Below are 24,015 nucleotides of genomic sequence, written 5' to 3'. Positions count from 1 at the left end.
TCCACCATCATAAATCAAGGGGATACAAATACATCAGGGGAGAAGGGCAGTGTCTAAAAAGGGATCATGAGCAATACTATGGGTGATCTCCTGGTATTGTTTTCCTTGGCCTTATGCTTTTCCTTAGAAATTTAAAATGTACAAATTGTTATCAAAATGTTTTTTGCAGTTGTCCCCCTGCACAGGTATTGAAGTGTTACAGCACTAGGCATAAAAGCTGATTGTGAATTTGAATCCAACTACAAAAATGACCTCTCATCTGCAGTGGACTTGTAGATTGATTGCTGCTGATTTACGAGTCAGCTTTTAATATTTAAAACAATTGTTTAAATGCCATATTCCAGTTTTTAGATGACTCTGTACTAGCACAGTAAATATTATGGTTTTTATTTCAGCTAATACTTTATACGGCCCCCTCCATACTAAGCAGGCAGTGGATATGTACAAGAATGCTGTGGAACAGGCCAAACAGCAAGGCGGTACTGTGGCTTGTGGTGGAAAGGTAAGACCTCTGCCACAAACAACGGATGAAATGAGAAATAAGGGAACTGTGAGTCAGAAGGATTTAGCTCTGTAGGATGTTGCAGAGATAGGGTGGAGTGAGGCAATGAAGGGCTTTGAAGACGATGATGATTTAAAATTTACTGTATTGGGAATCAATGCATTCATCTGTGAGAATGGAATTAATGGATGAGTAGAGCTTATTGTCTGACAAAATATGAACAACTGCAATTTGGACAAGTGGTTTATGGAGTGTGTACTGAGGAAGAAAAGTATTGGATAATGTGTCTGGATGTGGGTACAGGATTTCAATGGTCAAGGAGCTAAGGCAGAGGTGAAAATGGGCAATATTGCAGAAGTGGAAATAAGCAGTTGTGTAATGGATGAAGAATTTGTGGGGTGGATGGGGAGAGCAATGGCTTCAGGACTTCCTCATGTTCTGCTGAGGAAGGTACAACTGATATCAAATAAGAAGCTGACAGCACAGAGGTGTGTCAGAGCAGCTTTTCAGTCACTTTGGTTTGAGGGTGCCCTTATCATTCAGCACTCAGTAAATGGGCCATCTCTTAGTTACAAGGGTGGTGCAGCCCAGTCCAACATGACAGAATCACCAGATTTTGTAAGTAGTGCTTCACTAAGGTGGGAAACTAGACCACTGCTGGTAGGGACTTAGCTCTGGATATTTAACTATTATCCAATTGATTCTGCCTGAACTGACAAACTCCTGCAGGAAATGCAAGTCAAGAATATCTAAGCTTGAATTTAAATTGGAATCATCTTTTTTTATGTAAGCATAGTTATTGGGGGAAAAGGAAAATAACAGATTCATTAACGTTGACTGCTGTTGTCTTGTGATAGGTAATTGATCGTCCAGGGAACTATGTGGAACCAACTATTGTAACTGGACTTCCCCACAATGCAAGCATTGTTCATACTGAGACATTTGCACCCATTCTATATGTGCTTAAATTTAAGGTAAAGCAAGTTTATAATTAAAAATTTAATACAGTTTAAAATGCAGCATGACAGAACACCAGACCTGTGAACCTTTTGCACTATCTCCATTTAATCTTGAATGGCTCTGTATTGAAATAAAATGCTGGTTGTTTGCAATTGAGGAAATGTATCATAGTTGCTTTTTGTTAGTGTTTTTATTACTGCACAGGAACTTGTGGAGCATTTTAATTATGGTGGCAGTGGCTCATGCAAAAGCCTTGCAATCCATTGAGGACTAATGTGTAGTATACAATGTTTGGCACAAACATTCTGTTTTCTGTGTTATTAACTCTTCTTCACTGCTTTACGTCTCCTAACATTGAATTATCTTTACAGTCTGAAGAAGAAGCATTTGCATGGAACAATGAGGTCAAACAGGGTCTCTCTAGTAGCATCTTCACCAAGGATGTAGGCAGAATGTTCCGTTGGATGGGGTAACCTCTTTTATGCATTTACTGAGAAAATAGTTTTCAATAATGTGTGCAAGTGTCAAGTACTGTACTGATACAGCTGTTTGTAAGCATAGAATAAGAAGCATTGGTTCTCACACCTCCAGCCAATAGTAATGCTTTCATTTATTCTCTTTCTCCCCATGTAAAGGTTTTGACTATAATTTGGTTTTGACCACAATATATCATTTTTCTTTTTTGGAGCGGTGACTATTAAATTGTGAAACAGAAACATAAAATGATGGAACTATGCAACAGGCTGGTTGGCATCTGAATTTGTTTCTCAGTTGCCCTTTCATTGGACACATTAATTTTTCTTAACAGATGCTAAATGACCAGCTGTGAATTAGCAATTTTTCAGATTTCAAATTGTTTACTGTTGCATTTTCTCTGAAATTATATTTAGTTGCTTGATAGTACAGAACTTGAAGATTGCTAAAAAGGGAGACGTTGCAGAAGCTTTTCATCTTGCACTCATCAGGACAAATACAAGAATGGCAAATTTCAAATGATCGCAACAATTTATACTAGAGAAAAGGATTGCCGATTGGTTGGCAAGTTGACTGTGGCTGAAGCATTGCCATGGAGAAAGCAAAGGGAACTATAGGCTCCTCATGCTCCCAGGTAATTCAAAAAATGTGCAAGGATTGAACATATTCCTTTTGTTTGCAAAGAACACATCCCAGTGAATGAATGTATGTCACTTCTAGCAAGTATAAATGAGCCATGTTATGAATTTGACTGATTATCTTAAATTGATTGTTTGTGTAGCTATTAGCGCACTTGGGATTGTTCAGTAAGTGCTGCCCAAAGGCTGAATCACTTTTAACAGTAGACGTTTTGGGTTTTGCAAGTGTGGGCTGGTTGAGTACAGTCTATACTCTGCCTGTAACGAACAGCCAGAGGAACATGTTTTATTCAATCAGCCAATTGGGATGTATGGCCTACATACCAGGCATTGTAGCAGCATTGCAGGACAATGGCTATCCTGATCAGATCATTGTTCACTGTGTATAATGCAAACTTGCAAATAGGCCAAAGGCTGCCACTTTGAACCTGTAAAAGTGCCTTGTCTACCTCCAGTTATCCTGGAAAGGCAAAGTATCTAAAAAAAATTTGAACAACAGGTTAAGCAAGCCTTTCATGCTGCTACTGTGCAGTGGTGACGTGAGTGGTATTTTCCACTAATAGGATGCTGCTGTCACCACACAATTGAGTGAAGTTGTTTATGAATTTCAGCATTGGTGTGATACCAGGCACGTAGGCCATGTGTCCCAACAATTGGCTGATTAAAGCAAACATGTTCCTCTGGTAAAAACAAAAAGCTAAAAGCTACTGCGGATGCTGGAAATCCAAAACAAAAACAGAACTACCTGGAAAAACTCAGCAGGTCTGGCAGCATCAGTGGAGAAGAAAACAGTTGACGTTTCGAGTCCTCATGACCCTTCGGCAGAACTGCCGAAGGGTCATGAGGACTCGAAACGTCAACTGTTTTCTTCTCCACCGATGCTGCCAGACCTGCTGAGTTTTTCCAGGTAGTTCTGTTTTTGTTTATGTTCCTCTGGTTGTTCATAATAGGCAGAGTGCAGGCCACACTCAACCAGCACGCACTTGCAAAACCCAAAACAAAACATCTACCGTTAGATGTGATTCCACGATTAGGCAGCATTTGCTAAACAATCCTGAGTGTGTTAATAGCTACACTAACAACCAATTTAAGATAATCAGTTGAGCTTGTAACATGGCTCATTTATGCTTGCTAGAAGCAGCATACATTTGTACACAGAGACTTATTCTCTGCAAATAAAAGGAATATATTTAAGCCTTGTGCATTTTTTGAATTATCTGAAAGCATATGGAGCCTATAGTTTCCTACTGTTTTCTCTGTGGCAACGCTTTGGCCAATCAGAGTCGACTTGCCAACCAGTCAGTATAAGTTGTTATGATCATTTGAAATTTGGCATTCTTGTGCTTGTCCTTATGAGTGCAAAACTAAAAGCTTTGTAACATTTCTCTCTTTTCAGCAATATTGAAATTATATTTGGTATAACATCATGCAAAATGCAGTAAAACAACGCTGGAAGTGGTTTGAATCGTGCAGTATGCGAAATAATGTATTTAGAAGAAAAACATTCCAGTGTAATCTTCAGTTTATCATTTGTTTCTCATGTATCACTTCCTATTAAATTACCAACTTTTATTTCTGCTCAGACCTAAAGGTTCAGATTGCGGAATTGTAAATGTTAACATTCCAACCAGCGGAGCTGAAATTGGAGGAGCTTTTGGTAATGATTTTGTGTATTTTACATATTTTTATTCTTTCAATTATACTTGATGCCATGGGGTCTTAAATAATAGTGATTTTGAAATTATACTTTATGTAACTAAAATATTTTTTAAACACAATATGATGGAAAATGTGTTGTGTAATTAGTAACCTGCACGTCAAGTATATATTAGTTCCACTTGAATGATAAGTCATTGGAATAAGTGCAACCACAAAAAAACTTGTACAAATGTTACAGTTGAGTTATTGATAGGCGATATATGAACATATGAACAATGATTTCCAGGGAATCCTGGTCCATTCAGTCTGTCCCACACAATTGTGATACCTTGTGAATCACAATATTTCCACTCTCCACACCAATCATTAGTTTATCATGTCACTTGACACATTTGAGATATTTTTGGTCTTCCTTGCTCTTTCCTGACTGAAAATATCAACAAACACTTCCTTCACTTGATGAGATTTTTACTGCCGTGTATCCAAATAAAATAAATTTAGGTTGTCTTGATTCATGAGGCCCAACCTCAAGGGAAAGGGAAGCTGTTTTGGGGAATGTTTATCATTATAATTTTTACACTATTTTTCATAATTACAAATGTAATTCAAAGCTTTTGAGAGGATCCCTTGCTACTTTTTTCCTCATTCACTCTCCCTCAGATTAGTCCAGTGCTATTGTTACTCTTCACTCCACACATGCACAGCCACTCTGGAAAATCAAGTCATGCAAGAGTAGTGATACCTCTTGCTCTGCACTGGGTTTCTGGAGACTGACTATTTTGCTCATTGAATGCACTAAACGTTACTTAAACAGTTAACTGTTTCACAGGTAGAATTTAACTTGCTGAATTCATATCAAGCACCATTCTGTCTTGGAACTATATCGCCGTTCCTTCACTATTGTTGGGTCAGGACTGCAGCGGTTCAAGAAGGCAGCTCACCACCATCTTCTCAAGGGCAGTTAGGGATGGGCAATAAATGCTGGCCCAGCCAGTGACACCAACATCCCCTGAACAAATATTTTTAAAAAAAAGTTCCTGAACCTGCTTAATACTTTGTCCATGTCCATGCAGGTTTCCACTAAATCCTAACATGAAGGAATTGAAAGGAAATTTTTCCTGATACAATGAAGACACTTGGTCAAAGTGCATTAAGTATTACTATTCAAGTTTAAGGGCTGTGACAATTACAACCTTTTAGGGAGATGACTTCCAAAACTGCTTTTAAACTCCTGTTTGTTTTTCCCGGCATAAACCTTGGTTTTCACCAGCACTGCCTGCAAATCTCGCAGCAATGATGGTGATTTGATAGAAACATAGAAAATAGGAGCAGAAATAGGTCATTTGTCCCTTCGAGTCTGGTCTGCCATTCAATATGATCATGGCTGATCCTCTATCTCAACGCCATACTCCCGCTCTCTCCCATACCCTTGATGCCTTTGGAGTCTGGAAATCTATCTATTTCCTCCTTAAATATATTCAGTGACTTGGCCTCTGCAGCCTTCTGTGGTAGTGAATTCCACAGGTTCACCACCCTCTAAGTGAAGAAGTTTCTCCTCATCTCAGTCCCAAATGGCCTGCCCCGTATCCTGAGACTGTGACCCCTTGTTCTAGACCCCCCCCCAGCTGAGGAAACATCATCCCTGTACCCAGTCTGTTCAGCCCTGTCAGAATTTTATGTTTCAATGAGATCCCCTCTCATTCTTCTAAACTCCAGTGAATACAGGCCTAGTCGGCCCAATCTCCTCATACGACAATCCTGCCATCCCAGGAATCAGCCTGGTGAATCTTCGCTGCACTCCCTCTATGGCAGGTATATCCTTTCTTAGGTAAGGAGACCAAAACTGCGCACACTACTCCAGTGTGGTCTCACCAAGGCCCTGTATAGCTGCAGTAAGACATCCTTGCTCCTGTACTCAAGTTCTTGCGCAGTGAAGGCCGGCATACCATTTGCCTTCTTAACTGCTTGCTGCACCTGCATGCTTGCTTTCAGTGATTGGTGTACAAGGACACCCAGATCACTTTTGTACATCAACATTTCATAATCTATCACCATTTAAATAATACTCTTCCATTCTATTTTTCCTACCAAAGTGGATAACTTCACACTTATCCACGTTATACTGCATCTGCCAGGTATTTGCCCACTCACTTAACTTGTCTAAATTGCCTTGAAGCCTCTTACTATCCTCCTCAGCACTCACATAGTTTTATGTCATCAGCAAACTTGGAAATATTACATTTGGTTCCCTCATCCAAATTGTTGATATATATATATATATATTGTAAATAGCTGGGGCCCGAACACTGATCACGGCGTCACTGCCTGCCTTTCCAAAAAAGACCCTGTTTCCTGTCTGCTAGCCAATTCCCAATCCATGCCAATATATTACCCCCGATCCCATGTGCTTTAATTTTGCACACTAATCTCTTATGTGGGACTTTTATCAAAAGCTTTCTGAAAATTCAAATACACCATATCCACTGGTTCTCCCTTGTCTATTATGCTAGTTATGTCCTCAAAAAAAAACTCCAGTAGGTTTATGAAACATGATTTCCCTTTCATAGATCCATGTTGACTTTGTCTAATCCTACTGATATTTTCTAAACGTCTTGTTATCACATCCTGTATAATAGACTCCAGCATTTTCCTATCACTGATGTTAGGCTAACCGGCCTGTAATTCCCTGTTTTGTTCCGCTCCCTCCTTTCTTAAATATTGGGGTTACATTTGCCACCCTCCAATCTGTTGGGAGTAGCACTGTAGCCTTTTTAAGGATGCTCCTTTGGAATCCTTGGCCCTGATGTTTACTGGGCTAGGCTTTGGAGCCAGAGAGAGGTGTTATGGTCACTAATGCCATGAAGTTTTATCTCCATGTCAATGTTGTCTTTTTGAACAGGTTCCCTGCCCAGAAACCAGCCTGATTGACTCACTGGTTTTGACTCTGTTGGGTAGCGAAAACTCCAAAGAAGGCTGCGGCCTAGGGGCAGGTAGAGTTGCTGGTTATTCGGATAGATATTTTCGATAACTGATTTCTGCCCTCCACGCAACCCCCCCCCCCCCCGAGGACAAATAGGTTGCCTGCCCCTCGTCTTGCCTCCAGTAAAACAACCCACCTTTTTTGTGGGTTACAGTTAAGGCTCGCAACCTGTGTCATGCAATCATGCTGAAGTTGACCCCTGCAATAACTACTGATACAAAACATTGCTGCCTCTGAAGCTAGATCTTTTTTCATTTAATAAGTTAAGGAATTTGAAAGAATGTTTCTGTAATGTTTTTAGGTGGAGAAAAGCATACTGGAGGAGGCAGAGAATCTGGCAGTGATGCTTGGAAACACTATATGAGGAGGTCTACCTGGTACGTAAATGGGTCGCTGGCCTACATTACTTGGAATGAATATCATCTGATAATAGGATGGATATAATTTTTTTTAAATGCTTAACAACTTTAAATCTCAGATTTTAGGCATAATTGAAAATTGGTAACCATTGTTGAAACTAGAAATCTGAACCATATTCTCTCCATCAGGAACTTCAGAAAAACCTAGCAGATGTCCTGTGGCACCTGTCACAGGCTGAATAATGCAGTGTTTTATCAGAACAGGCCCATTATGCCATGTAAAGCCCATTATTCTGCTGCTGAAAATCTGTATTGACATAATAAGTTGCAGTAAACCAAAAGTTATATAGATATATTTTTGTGTGTTGTTGAGAAGGCTAATAGTTCTTGGGCATATCCTCAGTTCAATTCTAGATCAGGCTGGCTTTTGGCATTTTCTTTTTGTGTGAATGTTTCTTTGTTTCCTTTCACCCTTTTCTTAGTCATGCTTTAAAATAAAAATGTTACTAAGTTTGCATGCGATGTGCTCGGTGTGCCAAATGTTCAAAACATATGTATAGAGATAGGTACATGGAGGCAGAGATATATTTTTATTGACTGTATTTTGTGAGATAATACAAAATATTTGTAGCACTTGACTCAAGTTTCATAATTTGTAGAGTGGCAACAAATCATTCTGAACAGGTTGACAATATACCAATATAGCAATGAGAAAAGAGACTGGATATGCTCCCAATGAAAAATTGAAACTACTAAGGAGATAGAAAATCATTTGATCTTAAACAACCACTCCAAAAACCGACAAAGCAAGGCAAACTAATGAAACCGTTCAAAAATTGATACTTTGGCACCATTTTCGATCTTCATCTTGTTGGCTACACACACAATGAATTAAATTTATATCCAACATGTCATGCCCATAAATAATTTTCAAAAAATATTTTCACTTGCCATAAAATTTCATAATTCTTGAGGAAATATTTTGGCCATTTTGCCTTGACTTGGGCTTTCTTCAGGGCCTCTCCCTGTGCTTCTGATATGCTAATAGCTTCATGAGTATTTTTTCTTTAAATAAAAGGAGGCCCACATACCCCACCACCACCACCGAAGACTTGCTGTGTTGCTGCTTTACCCACCTTGAGTCCTTAGGTCAGCATAGCCTTGCCTTGGTTTGTTAGGTTTACCTCTGTCTATAGATAGACTTGGACAGCACAGAAACATACCATTCAACCCAGTCAGTCTGTGCTGTACTAAAGTCTCCTCCCATTTCATCTACTACACCTTAGCCTTTCAGCATATCTTTCTATTCTTGCCTGAACCCTTTTGAAAGCATCTAAGTAATTTGTCTCAACCACACCTCTGGTGGCAAATTTCACATTCTAACTTCTCTGAGTACAGAAATGTCTCCTTATTTCGCTATTAGATTTATTGGAAACTATCTTTTATTCATAGCCCATAGTTTTGGATTCTCCCACAAGTGGAAACATTCTGTCCACATCTACCCTATCCAGCCCATTCAGAATTTTGGACCTCTTTCAGGTTACCTCTAAGTCTTTTCTGAAGAAAAAAAATCCCCAACTTGCTCAATCTTTTCCGATAGTTATAATAATTTATTTCTGCACTATCGCTGTAAATCTTTTCTTGTACTCTCTGCAATGCTTCTTTGTCCTATTTATAGTATGGGGACCAGATCTGAGTGTAATTGCACTGGGCTGGGAGCTGTTTGTCAGCTCATCTGGTCCATGCCTCTAGGTGTTTGGCCACATCCCACCCATCCCATGAGCTCCTCAGTCTGCCCACCCTGAATACTTCCCAGCTTGGTGCAGGCTGCAAAGTTGAAGTGGAGAATGAGAGACAGACAGTTTGGGAGGAAGAGAGAGAGACACACACACACTGACACAAGTGCCTGAGCCCAGAACTTCCAGACGCCAATCACTCAATATTTCTCCTACATCTTACTCACCATTTCACTTTGCACCTGCTACCTCTGCTTTCCTTCCTGCCAGAGCTCCCTGGCCTGACGGTCTGTCCGCATTTCCTTCTCCTGTCCACTCACAGGGTCACCCCACCCCCATCTCAAAGCCATGCTGTCTTCCATCTTCCTGCAAGAGAAAAAAAGCTCTAAAAATATAGATAGGCTATCTCAGGAAATGAATGCCTGAGTCTCTCAGACGTTGGAACCATACAAGCATATTGAGACAAGTTGTACAGAACCCCCAGTGATAAACTCATGTGACTACCTTTAAAAAGAGACTCGCCTTGAGCATTGCTGCAACTGTAGTAAAACTGAGCCACAAGTGTCTCCAGTTAATTATTAGAGACTGAGGCCATCTCATGCTACCCAATTCCAAACCATTCTCATCTTTCCTGGCCACTGTTTCAGGTTTAACTAGACTGATCTCAGCCTTGTTCTGCTTGACCCCATATATTTTCCATCACAGAGACTACCTACTTGCACTTTGAAACAATGGCCACCCCTGCTCATCTTCTACTGAAACCTCCTTCCCTGCCTTATAACCTCTAAACTTAGCTATTTCCAATGCTGCCCTTGCTGCCATCCAACCTTCATACCCTCTAAAATTCAACTCATCTAAAACTCAGCTGCCTGTATCCTATGCCACACCAACGACAGGATTTTCCAGCCCTGCCCGCCACCAGGATCGTCCGGACCTGCTGAATGTCAGTTGACTTCTGGCTGTGCTGCCGAATCTCTCGCAGCGGGTCCCGGCATGATGGGGCTGGAAAATCCAGGCCCAAGTCACTGCTGCGCTCTGTCCTTGCTGAACTGCATTGGGGAGCATGAGCCAATTTAAAATCCTCATCCTCATGTTTGAATTGCTTAATGACCTTTTGCACCTTCCTGTTTCTGTAACCACCTCCTACCTTACACTAAATTCTCCACCAGGACTCTCTACTCCTCAGTCTTCTCTGCAACCTTTTTTTTTAACCACCATTGGTGGCCATACCATCAGCCAACTAGGCTCCAACTAGGAATTGCATCCCTAAACCCCTTCACTTCGCCACTTCCCTCTCCTCCTTTAATAACTTCCTTAAAACCTCAAGTTTTGATCAAGCTTTGGGTCTCCTCTTGATAACTCCTTCATTGGCTTGGTGTCCATTTTTGTCTCGAGCATAAGTGAAGTGCTTTGAGTGATTAAAGACACCATATCAATGCAAAAACTCAGTAGGTCAGACGGCATCTGCGGAGAGGAATAGTTAACGTTTCGAGTCCAGACTCGAAACACTTACTGTATTCCTCTCCGCAGCTGCTGTCAGACCTGCTGAGTTGTTCCAGGTATTTTTATTTTTGTTTTTGTTTTGGATTTCCAGCATCCGCTGTTTTTTGCTTTTACCATATCAATGCAAGCTGTTGCATTGAACATGCAGATACAAACTTGGCCTGTAGGTGTCAGCAAAACAGTTGGGAAACTTCTGGATGGCATGTCTAGGCTTAGAATTTTGATACGAGATGTCATCTTTACTGAATTGTAGGAAACATTTTTAAAAGATAGTTGGCCAGGTTTCAAAAGAAACTGGTTTCAGGATAGTATATGTGACAGTTAAAAGCGTGATGTTAGTGAACAGAACCCTGTCATAACCTTCCTTTGGAATTTTGTAAGATTACTATCTCAATTATTTTTAAGCTACAAAGCCTCCATATTTTTCAGTTTAAGCTTGTAGAATTTCAAATTGGAAGGAGTTTTTTCATCATGTAAAATCACTTAAGATGCTCATTAACGTGCCAACCTTCCCAGCACTTTGTGATTTTTATTGACTTAAGTATTACCATGCCTCCCATTTTTGAAGCGATTCTCCAATAACCCTTGCAGCTGTATCATGTATTAGTGTAGCTCTATTGTCCCAATAAATCAAATTATCAAGGACCTCATTGTCAGGGGATGCTACAAATTTCAATTATGCCACTAACCTATTATGCCTTGTGCCAAAATTAACACAGTTCTTCCAAGTTACTACTCCATCAGTTACTGTTTTTTTTCTAGTGTTGACTTTGGGAAGGTTTTAGTGTGAAAATTTCAGCTCCAGTACACATTAAGGTTTCATCTATTGTCTTCATTTTGATAAGCTGTCAAACCCTAATTCCAAGCTGATCAATATATTTCTACTGCCTATTGTCATATGTGGGGATCAGTTAGTTCAGTTGACTAGATGGCTGGAGTGTGATGCAGAATGGCACCAATAGTGTGGGTTCAGTCTCTGTACTGGCTGTGGTAGTTTGTGGAGACCTGCCTCCTTGCCTTGCCCCAGGCGTGCAGAGTGGTGCCCTTCAAACTATATAACCAATTGTCTTTCTCTAATGGGGAGAGATGCCAGTGGTCCTTCATGGATTACAGCTAATGCTAATTACCATGGTCATATAGTTAAATCATAATGCCCCATATGAATTTAGGTTTGAGGATCTTTGTGATTTTTCTATGGGGTTCATGGCCCCAGGTGATTGTTGCTTCATTGACTACAAGTAACCCTTTGTTTGTCTCCCCCTAGCACCATCAACTACAGCAAGGAGCTTCCTCTGGCTCAAGGAATCAAATTTGAATAATGAGAACTGCCGACTTTCCTGCAGCGGTCAAGATTTTCGCAGAGATAATAAAAGAAAAGTAGATTATTTTACAGAAGAGGGGAAAAGTCATGTGAATGAAGTGGAACGATTTTACCTATGATTTATCAGATTTGGGCTTTTGTATTTTCTCACCCTTCAGATGTGTGAAATTCTCTGAACCACCTTGAGTCTTTTTTGCTGACATGGAAACCCATGTTTCTAGCATTAAATTTACTTTCCTGACAATAGCGCCTAAGATGGAAATAAAACCTTAAGTTTATTGGAGGTCTTGTTTTGTTTTTTTAACAATTTAAAATTTTTTGTTATAAAGGTGTAACCCTTCCCACCTGAGAGCTTGATGGCAAAAATTGTTAATGTAATTTTTACAGATGATGACAAAAAGTACCCAAGGTTTAATCTACACTTTCTTTGTATATACCAGAGGACTATAACTACTTTCCTTTTTGTCTCCTAACTTGGCAAAGTTTTGTATGGCTGTCAGGATTTCCACTCTATTTCTGATCCAGAATGGCTCTCTGAGACCAAGGAAATTAAGAGAGCAGTATATTTATAATCTAGAACAAAGCATAAAATTGCATACGTCTATTTGTCGTTAAAACTAAAATAAGCAGAAATGTTTACATCAAAAAGGCCAAGTAGCTTAATGTGAAGCAGCAGTTTCAAGCAAGGAAAAATTATACACCCTTCCAATTTATTATTTAATACTTTCTAGTGCAGAATCTGCAATGTAATTCTAGAAAATCTCATTTGAGCCCCTCTCCCCAACTACAAATTTTATTTAAGATGAAAATATGACCATTAGTTGCATGTAAGTGACCAGATAGAAGAGGGCAGTGGAGCGGAGGCACAGATGTGACCAATATTGAGCCACACAGCTTACTCTCGGTGAAAGCAATTTTATTGATTTATATAAATATGAAGTGGCAGCCTTACTGAGAACTTGGCTCCATTGTATAATCTGCTGCCAAAGAAATATGCTTAAACCAATAATTTGATCTATGAATTTGGGTGCTGTTTGTAATTTCTCAAATGCATTTATATAATCAGATCAGCTCGATAGAATAACAGGTGACAAGCATTAGGAAAAGATCCATCAGCTTCCTCTATATTTATCTAGTTTCTTTTGGGATGGCGGGGGTGGGTGTTGGGAGAAAGGAGAAGCACATTTATTTTCCAAGCATCCACAACTTCATGGATCATTGTCAAAATTGATTGCAAAAGAGTCTGCAGCACTTCATTGAACATCTCTTAGGGGGAAGCAAAAGCAAGTCAATGCTTTTGGAATGTAAACTTTTTCCCTTCCTATCCAGGAAGTTGAAGTTGTTGCGTCCATCGAAGTTAGAGCAATATAATTTAAAATTTTCAACTTCATTTACAAGTAAATAAAATTGCATCTGAAAAAGCTCTTTTATGAGTCTTAGATCCTTGCAGCAGACGTTTAAAATGAAATCCACTTTCCTTGCTTGTTATTTCGCTGCAACCAAAACATTAAATGAATGCAGCATCACTAGAGTCTTGTGTAAATTCTTAGCTGCAGGGATGATTTAGGTTTGTTCATTTTAAAAAATAAATATTGGGTTGAACTTTCAACTTTTGAGGTGTAGAAGCAGTGGCATTGCAGTTAGTTGGAAGGTAAGGAGGGCTGTATAATAGATGTTCAATCAGACACCACCAGTCTTACTCCCCCTGCCAGATTTGACTGCTCATTGACCCCTCAACCAATACCAATAAAAATAGTTAGCTGGTCATTTATCATTGCTGTGTGCATTTTGGCTGCTGTGCCTACGTAACAATGATTACACTTGATGAAGTGCTATGTCTCATGCTTCTGCAGTGCTGCTCTTGCAACAGAGAGCTATGTAGTTTGAAACAATTTTCTGTCCTTTAGTCTGATCTATTGGGGGGTTTAAATCAGTAAACCTGTGCAAGACAATATTTTCTTTGCCCTGCAAACTCTAGGGGAGAATTTTCCTCCCGGTGGAGGGGTTGTGCGGGGTCGGGCGCGGACCCAATTGGGTCCGTGCCGCCATTTTAAGTGGGTGGGCCAATTGAGGCCCACCCAGCATGACGTGCACCTGGAAGTGCTGAGCGCTCCCTTTGCAGGTGGGGGGGGATTCCCTGAGGCGTGGCCAGCGCTCTCGCACATGCTCTGTGCCTCAGGGAGATTAGCTAAGTTTTTAAAATTTAAATAAGAGAGAAAATTTTAAGACATGCCCCCACGTGACAGTGTCACATGAGCTGGGACATGTCAATGAATGTTTATAAAAATTTTTGTTCAATTTATAAACACTTCATGAAACCTTAGCCTGTGGATGAGGTTCCATGAAAAATGCAAAGGTCGCCTGTACCCTTCGCCTGCCCGCCAACCTTAAGGTTGGACGGGCAGCTCAGTTTATTAGTTTAATTAGTTTTTCAATGGCCTTAATAGGCCTTTGACAGTTCGGCGGGCGTGCAGCAGAGAACTGAAAATCTAAATGATGCGTGGTGACGTTGGGATGTCCGCCCGACATCACGCGGCGTCATTTAACGCCTCTGTGAGTGGGCCCTGCCCCTGCTCGCTGAAAATTCTACCCCTGGTATTCCCCAAATATCTATCCTTGGCCCCCTCTTATTTGTCAGCTACATGTCCTTGCAGCATCATCTGAAAACGCATTAGTTTTCATGTACGCTGACAATACCCAGCTGTATGTGCACACCACCTCCCTTCACTTCTCCACTGTTGCTAAATTATCAGACTGCTTATCTGACATCCTATATTCAATAAGCAGAAATTTCCTCCAATTATATATTAGAAAGACAGAAGTCGTTGTCTTCCGTCTCTGCTTCAAACTCCATTCACTAGCTACTGACTGTATCACTCTGCGTCGCAACTGTCTGGGACTAAACCAGACTGTTTGCAACCTTGGTGACATATTTGACCCTGAGCTAAGTTTCTGACTAAAAATGTGTGCCATCAATTGAACTGCATATCTTTACCCCCATAACATTGCAAAAATCGACTCTACTTCAGTTCATATGTCGCCAATACTCTCATTCATGCCTTAGTTACCTTAAGACTTGATTGATCCCCCACATTCTACTCTCTATTATCCAAAACTGTGTACTTACTTGCACCGTCCCTTTCACCTATCACACCTGTGCTTGCTTATCTACAGTAGGTAATGGTCAAGCAAAGACTTAACTTTAAAATTCTCACCTTGTTTTCAAATCTCTCCATGGCCTCACTCGTCCCTATGTCTCCAGCAGCCCCGCAACCTTCTGAGAAATCTATGCTCATCCAATTTTGACCTCTTGTCATCCCTGATTTTAAGCACTCCGCCATTGGTGGCTGTGCTGTCCGCAGCCAAGGCACGAGGCTCCTGAATCCCCTTCCTATATCTCTCTGCCTCTGTACCTTGCTTTCCTCCTTTAAGACACTCTGGAAAACCTACCTCTTTAACCAAACTTTCAGTAGTCTGACCTAATATCTCCTTAAATGGCTTGGTATGTCTTGTTTTATAATGCTCCTGTGAAGTGCCTTGGTATATTTTATTACGTAACAGTGCTATATAACTATAAGTTGGTGTTGTTGCAACCAATTGACAGATCAAGTTATTTAGTGTGGGGTGCACAAAATCACAATTTCAGCATCTATGTCTAAAAATATTGCAAACAATTTTTTTTGCACACCATGTAATTTGTGTATGTGAGACCAACGTGTCAAATCTGAGCTCCTTGTGCTTGATCCTGTCAGCAAACCTATGGTGTGGCCTCATCGGCTTACCCTTCTTATTTTTCCCAATTTATTCCATATCCTTTCAATTTAAAATTAAATTCTTTCCTTGTTGAGGCATTAGAAATACACTCTGCATTTTCCAATTACCTTCAGAAAATACATACAAGGCATTGAGCAAGAGAAAATGATGCACATCAGATTGTCAGTTTATATGTAGTTTATGTTTCATAAATGTGTGAACGTGAACCCTAGCTGCCTTTCATGAGGAGTCAAAGATCAATTGGTTGTATACGTGAAATATTGTTTATATGCACATCAATTATGTCAGCAAAAAATATTTTCGACCATTCTTTGTTAAATCCTGTTGAATTTCTTGGTTCTTTTCCATTTATTAAATTGCCATATCAAAAGAATATATTTAAACCTAATGCCTTTATTATATTTAGATATTTTATGCCTGTAAATATTTACATCTGTAACTGAGTGGTAACAATCTCACCTGAGTCAGGAGATTTTAGGTTTAACCCCTACTCTAGAGACTTGAGCGCATAATCTAGATTGAACTTTAGTGCCGTGCTGAGGGAGGGCTACGCTGTGGAGAGGCAGTCTTTCAAATGAGATTTTAAACTGTAGCTCTGTCAGGTGGATGTAAAAATTTCTCTAACAATACTTGAAGAGCAGTAGGAGAACACTACTGGTGTTCTGGCCAATATTTATCCCTCAGTCAAGTACAGTAAATAAAAATGATTATTTGGTTCTACACATTGCTATTTGTGGGACTGTGCTGTGCACAATTTGGGCTGCAGTGTTCATCCACAATATAATGGTGATTATAATTCAAACATACTTCATTGGCTGTACAGTGTTTTGCGACATCTGAGGAGGTGAAAGACATTATATAAATGCATGTTATTTCCTTTCTAAATGTGAATGACTCAAAATTAGCAAAGTGTGCTAGTGAATCACAAGGAACTAGTAGAAGATTAAGAATAAAATATTTTTCCTTTCCAATCTACCAACTACGAACCAGAAAGAACCCACAAAATTGACAAATATAATGTCTTTCTGACTTTGGGTGGCCAAACTGTTTGGACTAGGTGATTCAGTGATGTCCAGTTGACTAGCTGGGCTTTGCTATCAGCTTCCCTTATTTCATTTGATTTTTAATTGAATATTTATAATGTTTTCAATTATTTGTAGCTACTTTTGTTCACTCAGTCATTGATGTGTTTTTTTGTTCCTGTGTGCTTTGAACGTTTTTTCCAAAAATCGATGTGAGCAGAGTGTGTGTGTCAAGTGACCTTTCATCTGACCTAATGCTAAGGTTGTCTCCTGAGGGGTATTTATATATAGTTCAGACAAAGTTCTTTTCCTGTGTGATTTTGCTAAATATGGTAAGACTATTGTCAGATGATTCAGCAATACAAGCTTTTGAGATCTCACAATAAATTTTCACTCCCTTGCTGAAAAATTTTGTTATTACATGTTTAGCTTTTCCTGGAAAATAAAGTGATTTCTTTGCCTGTTTTTGGCCGGTAGCTAAATTTGTTCCCTACATGACACAGTTAGGAAAATAAATCAATCCCTGCTTGTAACATAGAACAACTTTAGTGCCCATCTGGATGGTGTAGGTTTTTTATATGGAAGATCAATAAATATAAAACTTAAGACAAACTAATTTGCATATTTGCATTTTTACCCAATATTTCTACAATAGGATTTTGTGTTACTAAGAGGTGCTCCTTAATAAATGTATTTAATTCAGATCTTTCACTCAGAACATTCCTCCAAACCTAAATAATCTAGAGCCCTTCCAGAAATTCTGCTGCATATATTATTTTCTGTGTTTATTTTTGAGGTTTGAATGAAAAATGTAGTTGGTGTAATTGGAAGTGTTTGGCACAGGTTGGAGGTTTTCCTATGGATAGAGAATGTGGCAGAATGAAAAGCATGGGGCAGAAACCTGATTCAACCACATTTCCAGCTGTGAATCTGGAGTTTTCCATCTTGATCCTGTTTAGAATTTTGGGGCTTAGAACTTTGTACCATTTTTCTTTCAGCAGGATTCTTTGGTGCTTGGCCCTCATGTTCACATTGGATCCAGTATCTTTTTCATATTTAAATAAGCCTCCTTCTTTCATATGTAACTATCTCTGTATATCAATTGGATGCCAACAGCAATCCAGGGAAGGCAGCCAAAAAGTATGTCTTAAGTGTGGTCATCCCCAAAATCTCCCTTTTCTTTGATACTTATTATTCTCAAAGTATTGGTTCTTTACAGATTCATCTGTAGTCACTGAGATAAATAAACTGATTAGATTTTAAGGTATTTCATTACCTTTTTAAAAATAAATGTTATAGATATTGCAGTATTGTACTGTTGTGTGTGTGTATATTTTGCAGTTGTATACCTTGGGGTCGGAACAGAATGTATCCGATAGGTTCTTACACAGTCTTTTGTTGAAGTATGTATTCCTGCTCCTTAATGGACCATAGATACAACTAGAGATGCTTGTTGTTAACAAGTGGTGGGAGCCTATTTTCTGACAGGGTAGATGCCGATGACCTAAACTCAAAGTTATCAAATTGTCCACCCAATACCCAAAAGTTAGTGATAGTAAGGGTGACCATAGATTTTGATTCAAGGATTCAATTAGACGTAACTCTAATTCAGAGGTGATATCTCCTGTCAGAAGGGTAACAGGTTTGACTTTCAATCTGTACAGCTATCTGATCTCATCAATGAGTGGTAGGGTGTTATGGTCCATCACAATATCTATAGACTGGTGAAGCCCAAGTCAGTACTGTAGTCATAATGCTGATAAGAATACAACAACACCTCTTGGAAGAGATTGTAGGCGGAGCTGAATGATGATAGGATTGGGTTCATCCTAAATATGGTTTCTTTGACAGTTTGATAGCCTGTTGGCATTTCTTGTCAAGGCTCACACATGTTTACGGTCGTTTAGGGGAGCTGCAGGATAGTGACTGCTATTTGTGAAAACACACCTCATTGATGAAGGGATAAAGAAGGTTGTCTCAACCTCTTCATTTCAGAAAGCAGAAAATCTTGATCCATTCTCAATGCAACCATGTAAGGTTCTGTGTCTTTGCTGCTTTGAATATCCTTACACAAGCTTAAAGGCTTATCTAGCGACAGGGTGCTACAATCCATGAAATGATGCCACAGATTCCTGAGGACACACCGCAACGAAGCTTTGCACTTTATAATTGTATTATTTAGTTTGTATTTTTCTCTCCTCAATCTTCCAAAATGTATCACTTCACACTTCTCTGTGTTAAATTTCCTCAGGCTCGTGTCTTCCCATTTCACCAGTCCATCAATGTTTTCCTGACGTCTGTTACTATCCTCCTCATTGTTTACAAGTCTTGGATCATCTGCAGAGCTTGAAATTATGCCCACACATCCAGATGCTGGCTATTTAAATATATGAAAAAGAGCGGTGGGAATACCAGCTCCTGGGGAACACCATTCCGTACCTCCATCCAGCCTCAAAAACAATTATTCACCACTACTCTCTGCTTTTAGCCAATTTTCCATATTGCCACTATTCCTTTAATCCCCAAGGCTTGGTTTCTATTATCAAAGTTTATAATATGACACTTTGTCAAATGCCTTTGGAAAGTTCCGATAAAGAACGTCATCTGCACAATCCTCATCAACTCTCTCCTTTACCTCATTAATAAACTTGATCAAGTTAGTCAATAATGATTTGCCTTTTGTAAATTCATGCTAACTTTCACTTATTAGCCCATACTTTTCCAAATGGACATTATCTTGTCCTGATTGTTGTGCCTCAAAGTTTGCCCACCAACAAAATTAAGCTGACTGGCCTGTAGTTGAGATGTTTACCCCTTTCCCCTTTTTTATACAGGGGTGTAAGATTTTCAATCTTCTAGTCCTCATATCTAAGGAGGATTAGAAGATTGTGGCCAGAGCCTCCACAATTTCCACCCTTACTTCCCTCAGTAACCTAGGGTGTGTCCAATTCAGATCAGATGATTTTTCTATTTTGAGAACTGCCAACCTATTAAATACTTCCTCTTTATTTTTATCATATTCAATATGATTGCTGCCTCCTCTTGTCTTGCTAAATTGGCAGAATACTTTACTCTAGTGAAGATAGATGCAAGCTACTCATTTAATCCTCAACCATGTTCTCTGTCCCAATAAGAATATCTCCTTTTTGGTCCTTAATTGGTCTGCTCTTCCGATATGACCATTTTATTATTTGTGTTTATAAAATACTTTTTGATTCCCTTTTATGTTAGTCACTAATCTAGTCTCATACTTTCTCATTCAGCTTGGTTCTCTATTACGAACCTTACAATTGCCATTTTCTGTCACATTTTAATCTCTATAACTTTAGTCATACAGAAAGTGTGAGCTTTGGATGCCCTACAATTCCCCCTCATGGGAATGTGCCTACTCTGTACCTGCATTGAGCAGGCCAGCCTGACCTCCTCCTCTCCCCTCTCCTGTTCCGTTTCTAAGCCCTCCATTAACTGATAAATCACCACCTCCCTATCACTTGCTTTATTTTTCAGATCTTGCAGCTCTTGCTGGAACTTCTGCCTGTCTACTTCTTCCATAGTTTGTTGGTGTTGATGTACCATTAACCACACAGCCTTTTCCAAGAGGAGGTGGTGTACGCGGATCTCTCCGTCCATTTAGCTGTGTCAATTACAGGATCATCAGCTTTCAAGATTATTCCCACCCAACCCACCCTTAAGGGCAGCTTCCCTGCCGCATACTTTGTGACATTATCATCCACACCTTGTACTGCCATGTCTCTACCTTCAGACTCTTAGCTGGCTCTCCAGATCTGTAAAGTCCCTCTCTTACCTGGGGCTATACTGTACCTAGGTTCTCTTTGGACTTGCAACAGCTTAATCAAGTTTTTATATTGAGTATCACAAATCATTACAGGTATACTCACAAAACTGGCTATTGGCCTTACTGCGTGCAAAAGTCCCCATCCCGGCATAGTCAGTCCGCTGAGAGTCAGCTTCACATCTTGAGTGGCTGACCAGGCCACTACTTCCTGATGGTCGCCCTGACACTTGGGCTCCTGATGTTTATAGCATGAAGCATGCCGAGGCTCCACCAGACCGAGGTGACACACATCCCTGTTCAAGTTCATAAAATTTCAACCATCAGCCAAAAAAAACCTTATGCACTTTTTCATAAGGGCGGGAAGGTCTGCAGGAGCTTCTTGAAGGTAAACAGTCCCAGTTCTTATCCAGCCCAGAGTTTTTGCAGGTGGGCTACTTTGTTCGTTAAGTGAAAAGCGGAAAAACACATCTTTAACCTTTGTTCAATGAAGCAACCACGTACACTTTTTTTTCCCATTTCTTCAATGCAGTCTTCCTCTATTTCACCACCCTTTGTCCATCTCTGCATGCAGGACTGCCAAGTGCCGTACAAGTATGAGTATCGTATCTAAGGCAATTTCATCTACAAGCATTAATAAAAATTAGATTAAAAGAAAACACAGGTTAAAAATGGGATTACAAAAAACTTAAAAGAAACTGGGTTGACCTTAAGTCTTACACCACCTCCTCTACAGCCTCAGTTTTATTTTGAAATTTTCAATCACTGTTATACTAGCCCAGCAGGATAAGTGAAGTCTCCCATCATCACTACTCTGTAGTTCAGCATCTTTCTGTGATTTGCCTGCAAATCCTTTATCACTATTCGTTATGCCTTTACCCTCTATCACTATTCTCACTATTTGGTAGCACAGTGGTGAAATGGCACCTCTATTTTCATCATATCTAAAAATTGCAGACATTAAACCAACAGTTTTCCAAAGATTTTAGAAATCAACAGTCAGAGTGAGATCTGTGACTAGCACGGATAAAGTAATTTTAAGTCATTTCCAGTTTTTAAGAAGTATCAATTTGAAACTAACCTTATAGTAACAACATCAAAACAATAGTATTCAATAAAACTGATAGCCAATTGAAATAAGGTAAAACATGCACGCTTGTTGACATTGAAGATGTGAGCTCATTCTTCTCCTTATATTAAAACTAAAACCTTTACATATGTTCAGAATTGTTTTAATGTAGTAGTTTGGACCACTGCTCTTGATATATTTTGTTTGCCTTCCACAGCCTTGCTTCTTTCTCTGCTGAACATTAAATCTTTGAAAGTGAAGGCAAATCTCTGGCTGCAGTAAACATGCCTGGATTGATAATGTCTGTATGGGTATACTGTTAAATTGTTTCCATCTGGGAGATGGAAGACTAATTGAGGCTTTTTAGAGACTGCTTGTTTTCAGCTTTCATCATATGTAGATTCAGTATCCAATTCAAAAAGTCTATGCTTAACGCTGCTGGTGTATCGCTGTTTGGAGGTAGTGGTCCAAACAGAAATACATATTCATGTAGCTGCAGTGCTATCATAACACTCCAATTATGCATGGTAATTTCCATATGTAAATTGGTTACAATGCATTCACATCCATCTTCCTCCTTGCTGTTATAATTTGAATATCTTTGAACTGTTTGTTACCCTAATGTGTGAGAAGCACTGAGGAAAATTGCTTTCAATAATTTCACCTGGTGCTCCTGATTTCCAATTTATAGAGATTTCACATCCTTTAATCAAGTTTTCTTGGCATTTTTCTGAGGGTTAACCCATTAAATTTTGCAGGGAGTTTTGCAACAGAATAATGTGTATCCATGACAATTAAGTTTTTTTCTAATTAGTGAATAAGTTGCCATTGGAAACGTGTTAGCAAAATCTAAGAAAACATTAATTACATACTGTATGCATTCCCCTGATACATCATTGTTAAAGAGAAATGCAGGCACAGAACTATTGCACAGGATAGGGTTTTTCTTGATTATAATATGTGTGATGTGTAGACCACCTTGTTTTTAGGTCATGCCCCTATAGATATTAGTGTAATAAAGGACTTTGCCCTGTGTGTGATCTACTTGTACTTTGTTCATCCTGGTCAAGCATGAATTAGCCAGCACTGATACTGTTCATTGCAAATCTTATGCTGAAAATGATACCTCAATTGTGGCTACAGAAACAAAGAATCCACTTCCCAAGTACATGTTTTCTTTAGATCTTGCTCAATTATAGTATTTCATTGCGCAAATAACAGGCACCTACCAGAAGGCTCAATGAATGGTGATTTTCATTTTATTATCCCCAACTAGACCAAGGCATTCAAGTATGCTTAGAACGGGACCAGACCTACTTTCGGAGCTGACCTACATTGCAATCCCTTGAGTTAGTTTTGAATTCCAGTACTTAGGGTCCAAAAGTCACTAAGTTCACTACTGCCTTTCTTGGGTTTTTCAATTGTGGCCATTAAACAAGTTGAACCAATGCACAACAGTGAATATCTCTGCAACTGCCCCATTTAATCTTCTTTATGTAATTTACACAATTTTATGAAAAAGATAGTCACTCAATTCCTTACTAATTAACTGTACCCCCAATGATTGAATTTTCTCTCACAATTACTGTAAAACAGATTTTTTAATTAACATTAAAATTACAAACATGTTGTACTGTTTACTATGTTAATGTTTTTGTCTGTATCACTTTTTAAAAACAATTTAAAGTAGGCCATGGAAAATTATAATTGCATATCTTAATTCATAGACTAAAAACAATTACACTGGAATGACTTACAAATGAATTAATAACAAATCCCTTCATCCAAGGACATAATTCAAGATTTCTAATTATTAAACAAAAGGGAGCAATGAAAATTGACATTTCCTGTGCACATTATAATTAGCATTCTATAGCCAAGAGATTAAATTGCTAAAAAGAGAATTAGCCTGTACGAAGCTGGAGACAGGAATGTTACTCTAAGCCTTGTGATCAGTGTAGGGCCTCAGAAAAACAGTTAATTTTTTTGTGCTGAGAGATTCAAAAACACAGCAGGACATTATAAAATATTCTGGGATCATATTTGTTTAAACAATAAGGAAGACAAAGAAAGGGCTTGCATTTATTTAGTGGGCGGAATTTTCCATGCCCGTTGGCATCAGGCGTCAAGGCAGGTGTGAGTGGACAATACGATGGGAAGGCCAAAAATAAGTTTCACACCATCATGAAACCAGTTTGCAATCGTCCGCTCCACCTGTCAATGGC

The 24,015-nt window shown here is 39.3% G+C and overlaps 1 protein-coding gene across 1 annotated transcript in view; it reads left to right on the top strand.

The window, feature by feature from the left end:
* The window catches only part of aldh7a1 (aldehyde dehydrogenase 7 family, member A1), a 61,954-nt gene extending 49,539 nt beyond the window's left edge, over positions 1 to 12,415 (top strand). Inside the window, exons 13-18 of the mRNA XM_078566966.1 lie at positions 396 to 502; positions 1,360 to 1,476; positions 1,834 to 1,931; positions 4,158 to 4,231; positions 7,515 to 7,590; positions 12,076 to 12,415. Coding sequence (XP_078423092.1) covers positions 396 to 502; positions 1,360 to 1,476; positions 1,834 to 1,931; positions 4,158 to 4,231; positions 7,515 to 7,590; positions 12,076 to 12,130 — 527 coding nt within the window. The 3' untranslated portion in view covers positions 12,131 to 12,415. The remainder of the gene's footprint in view (positions 1 to 395; positions 503 to 1,359; positions 1,477 to 1,833; positions 1,932 to 4,157; positions 4,232 to 7,514; positions 7,591 to 12,075) is intronic.
* Positions 12,416 to 24,015: the final 11,600 nt, after the last annotated feature.

This window comes from Cetorhinus maximus, chromosome 2 (genome assembly GCF_964194155.1).
Source record: "Cetorhinus maximus chromosome 2, sCetMax3.hap1.1, whole genome shotgun sequence".
Classification (NCBI taxonomy): domain Eukaryota; kingdom Metazoa; phylum Chordata; class Chondrichthyes; order Lamniformes; family Cetorhinidae; genus Cetorhinus; species Cetorhinus maximus.
The sequence above is the reverse complement of the archived record's forward strand: the minus strand, read 5'-3'. Positions and strand labels throughout refer to the sequence as shown.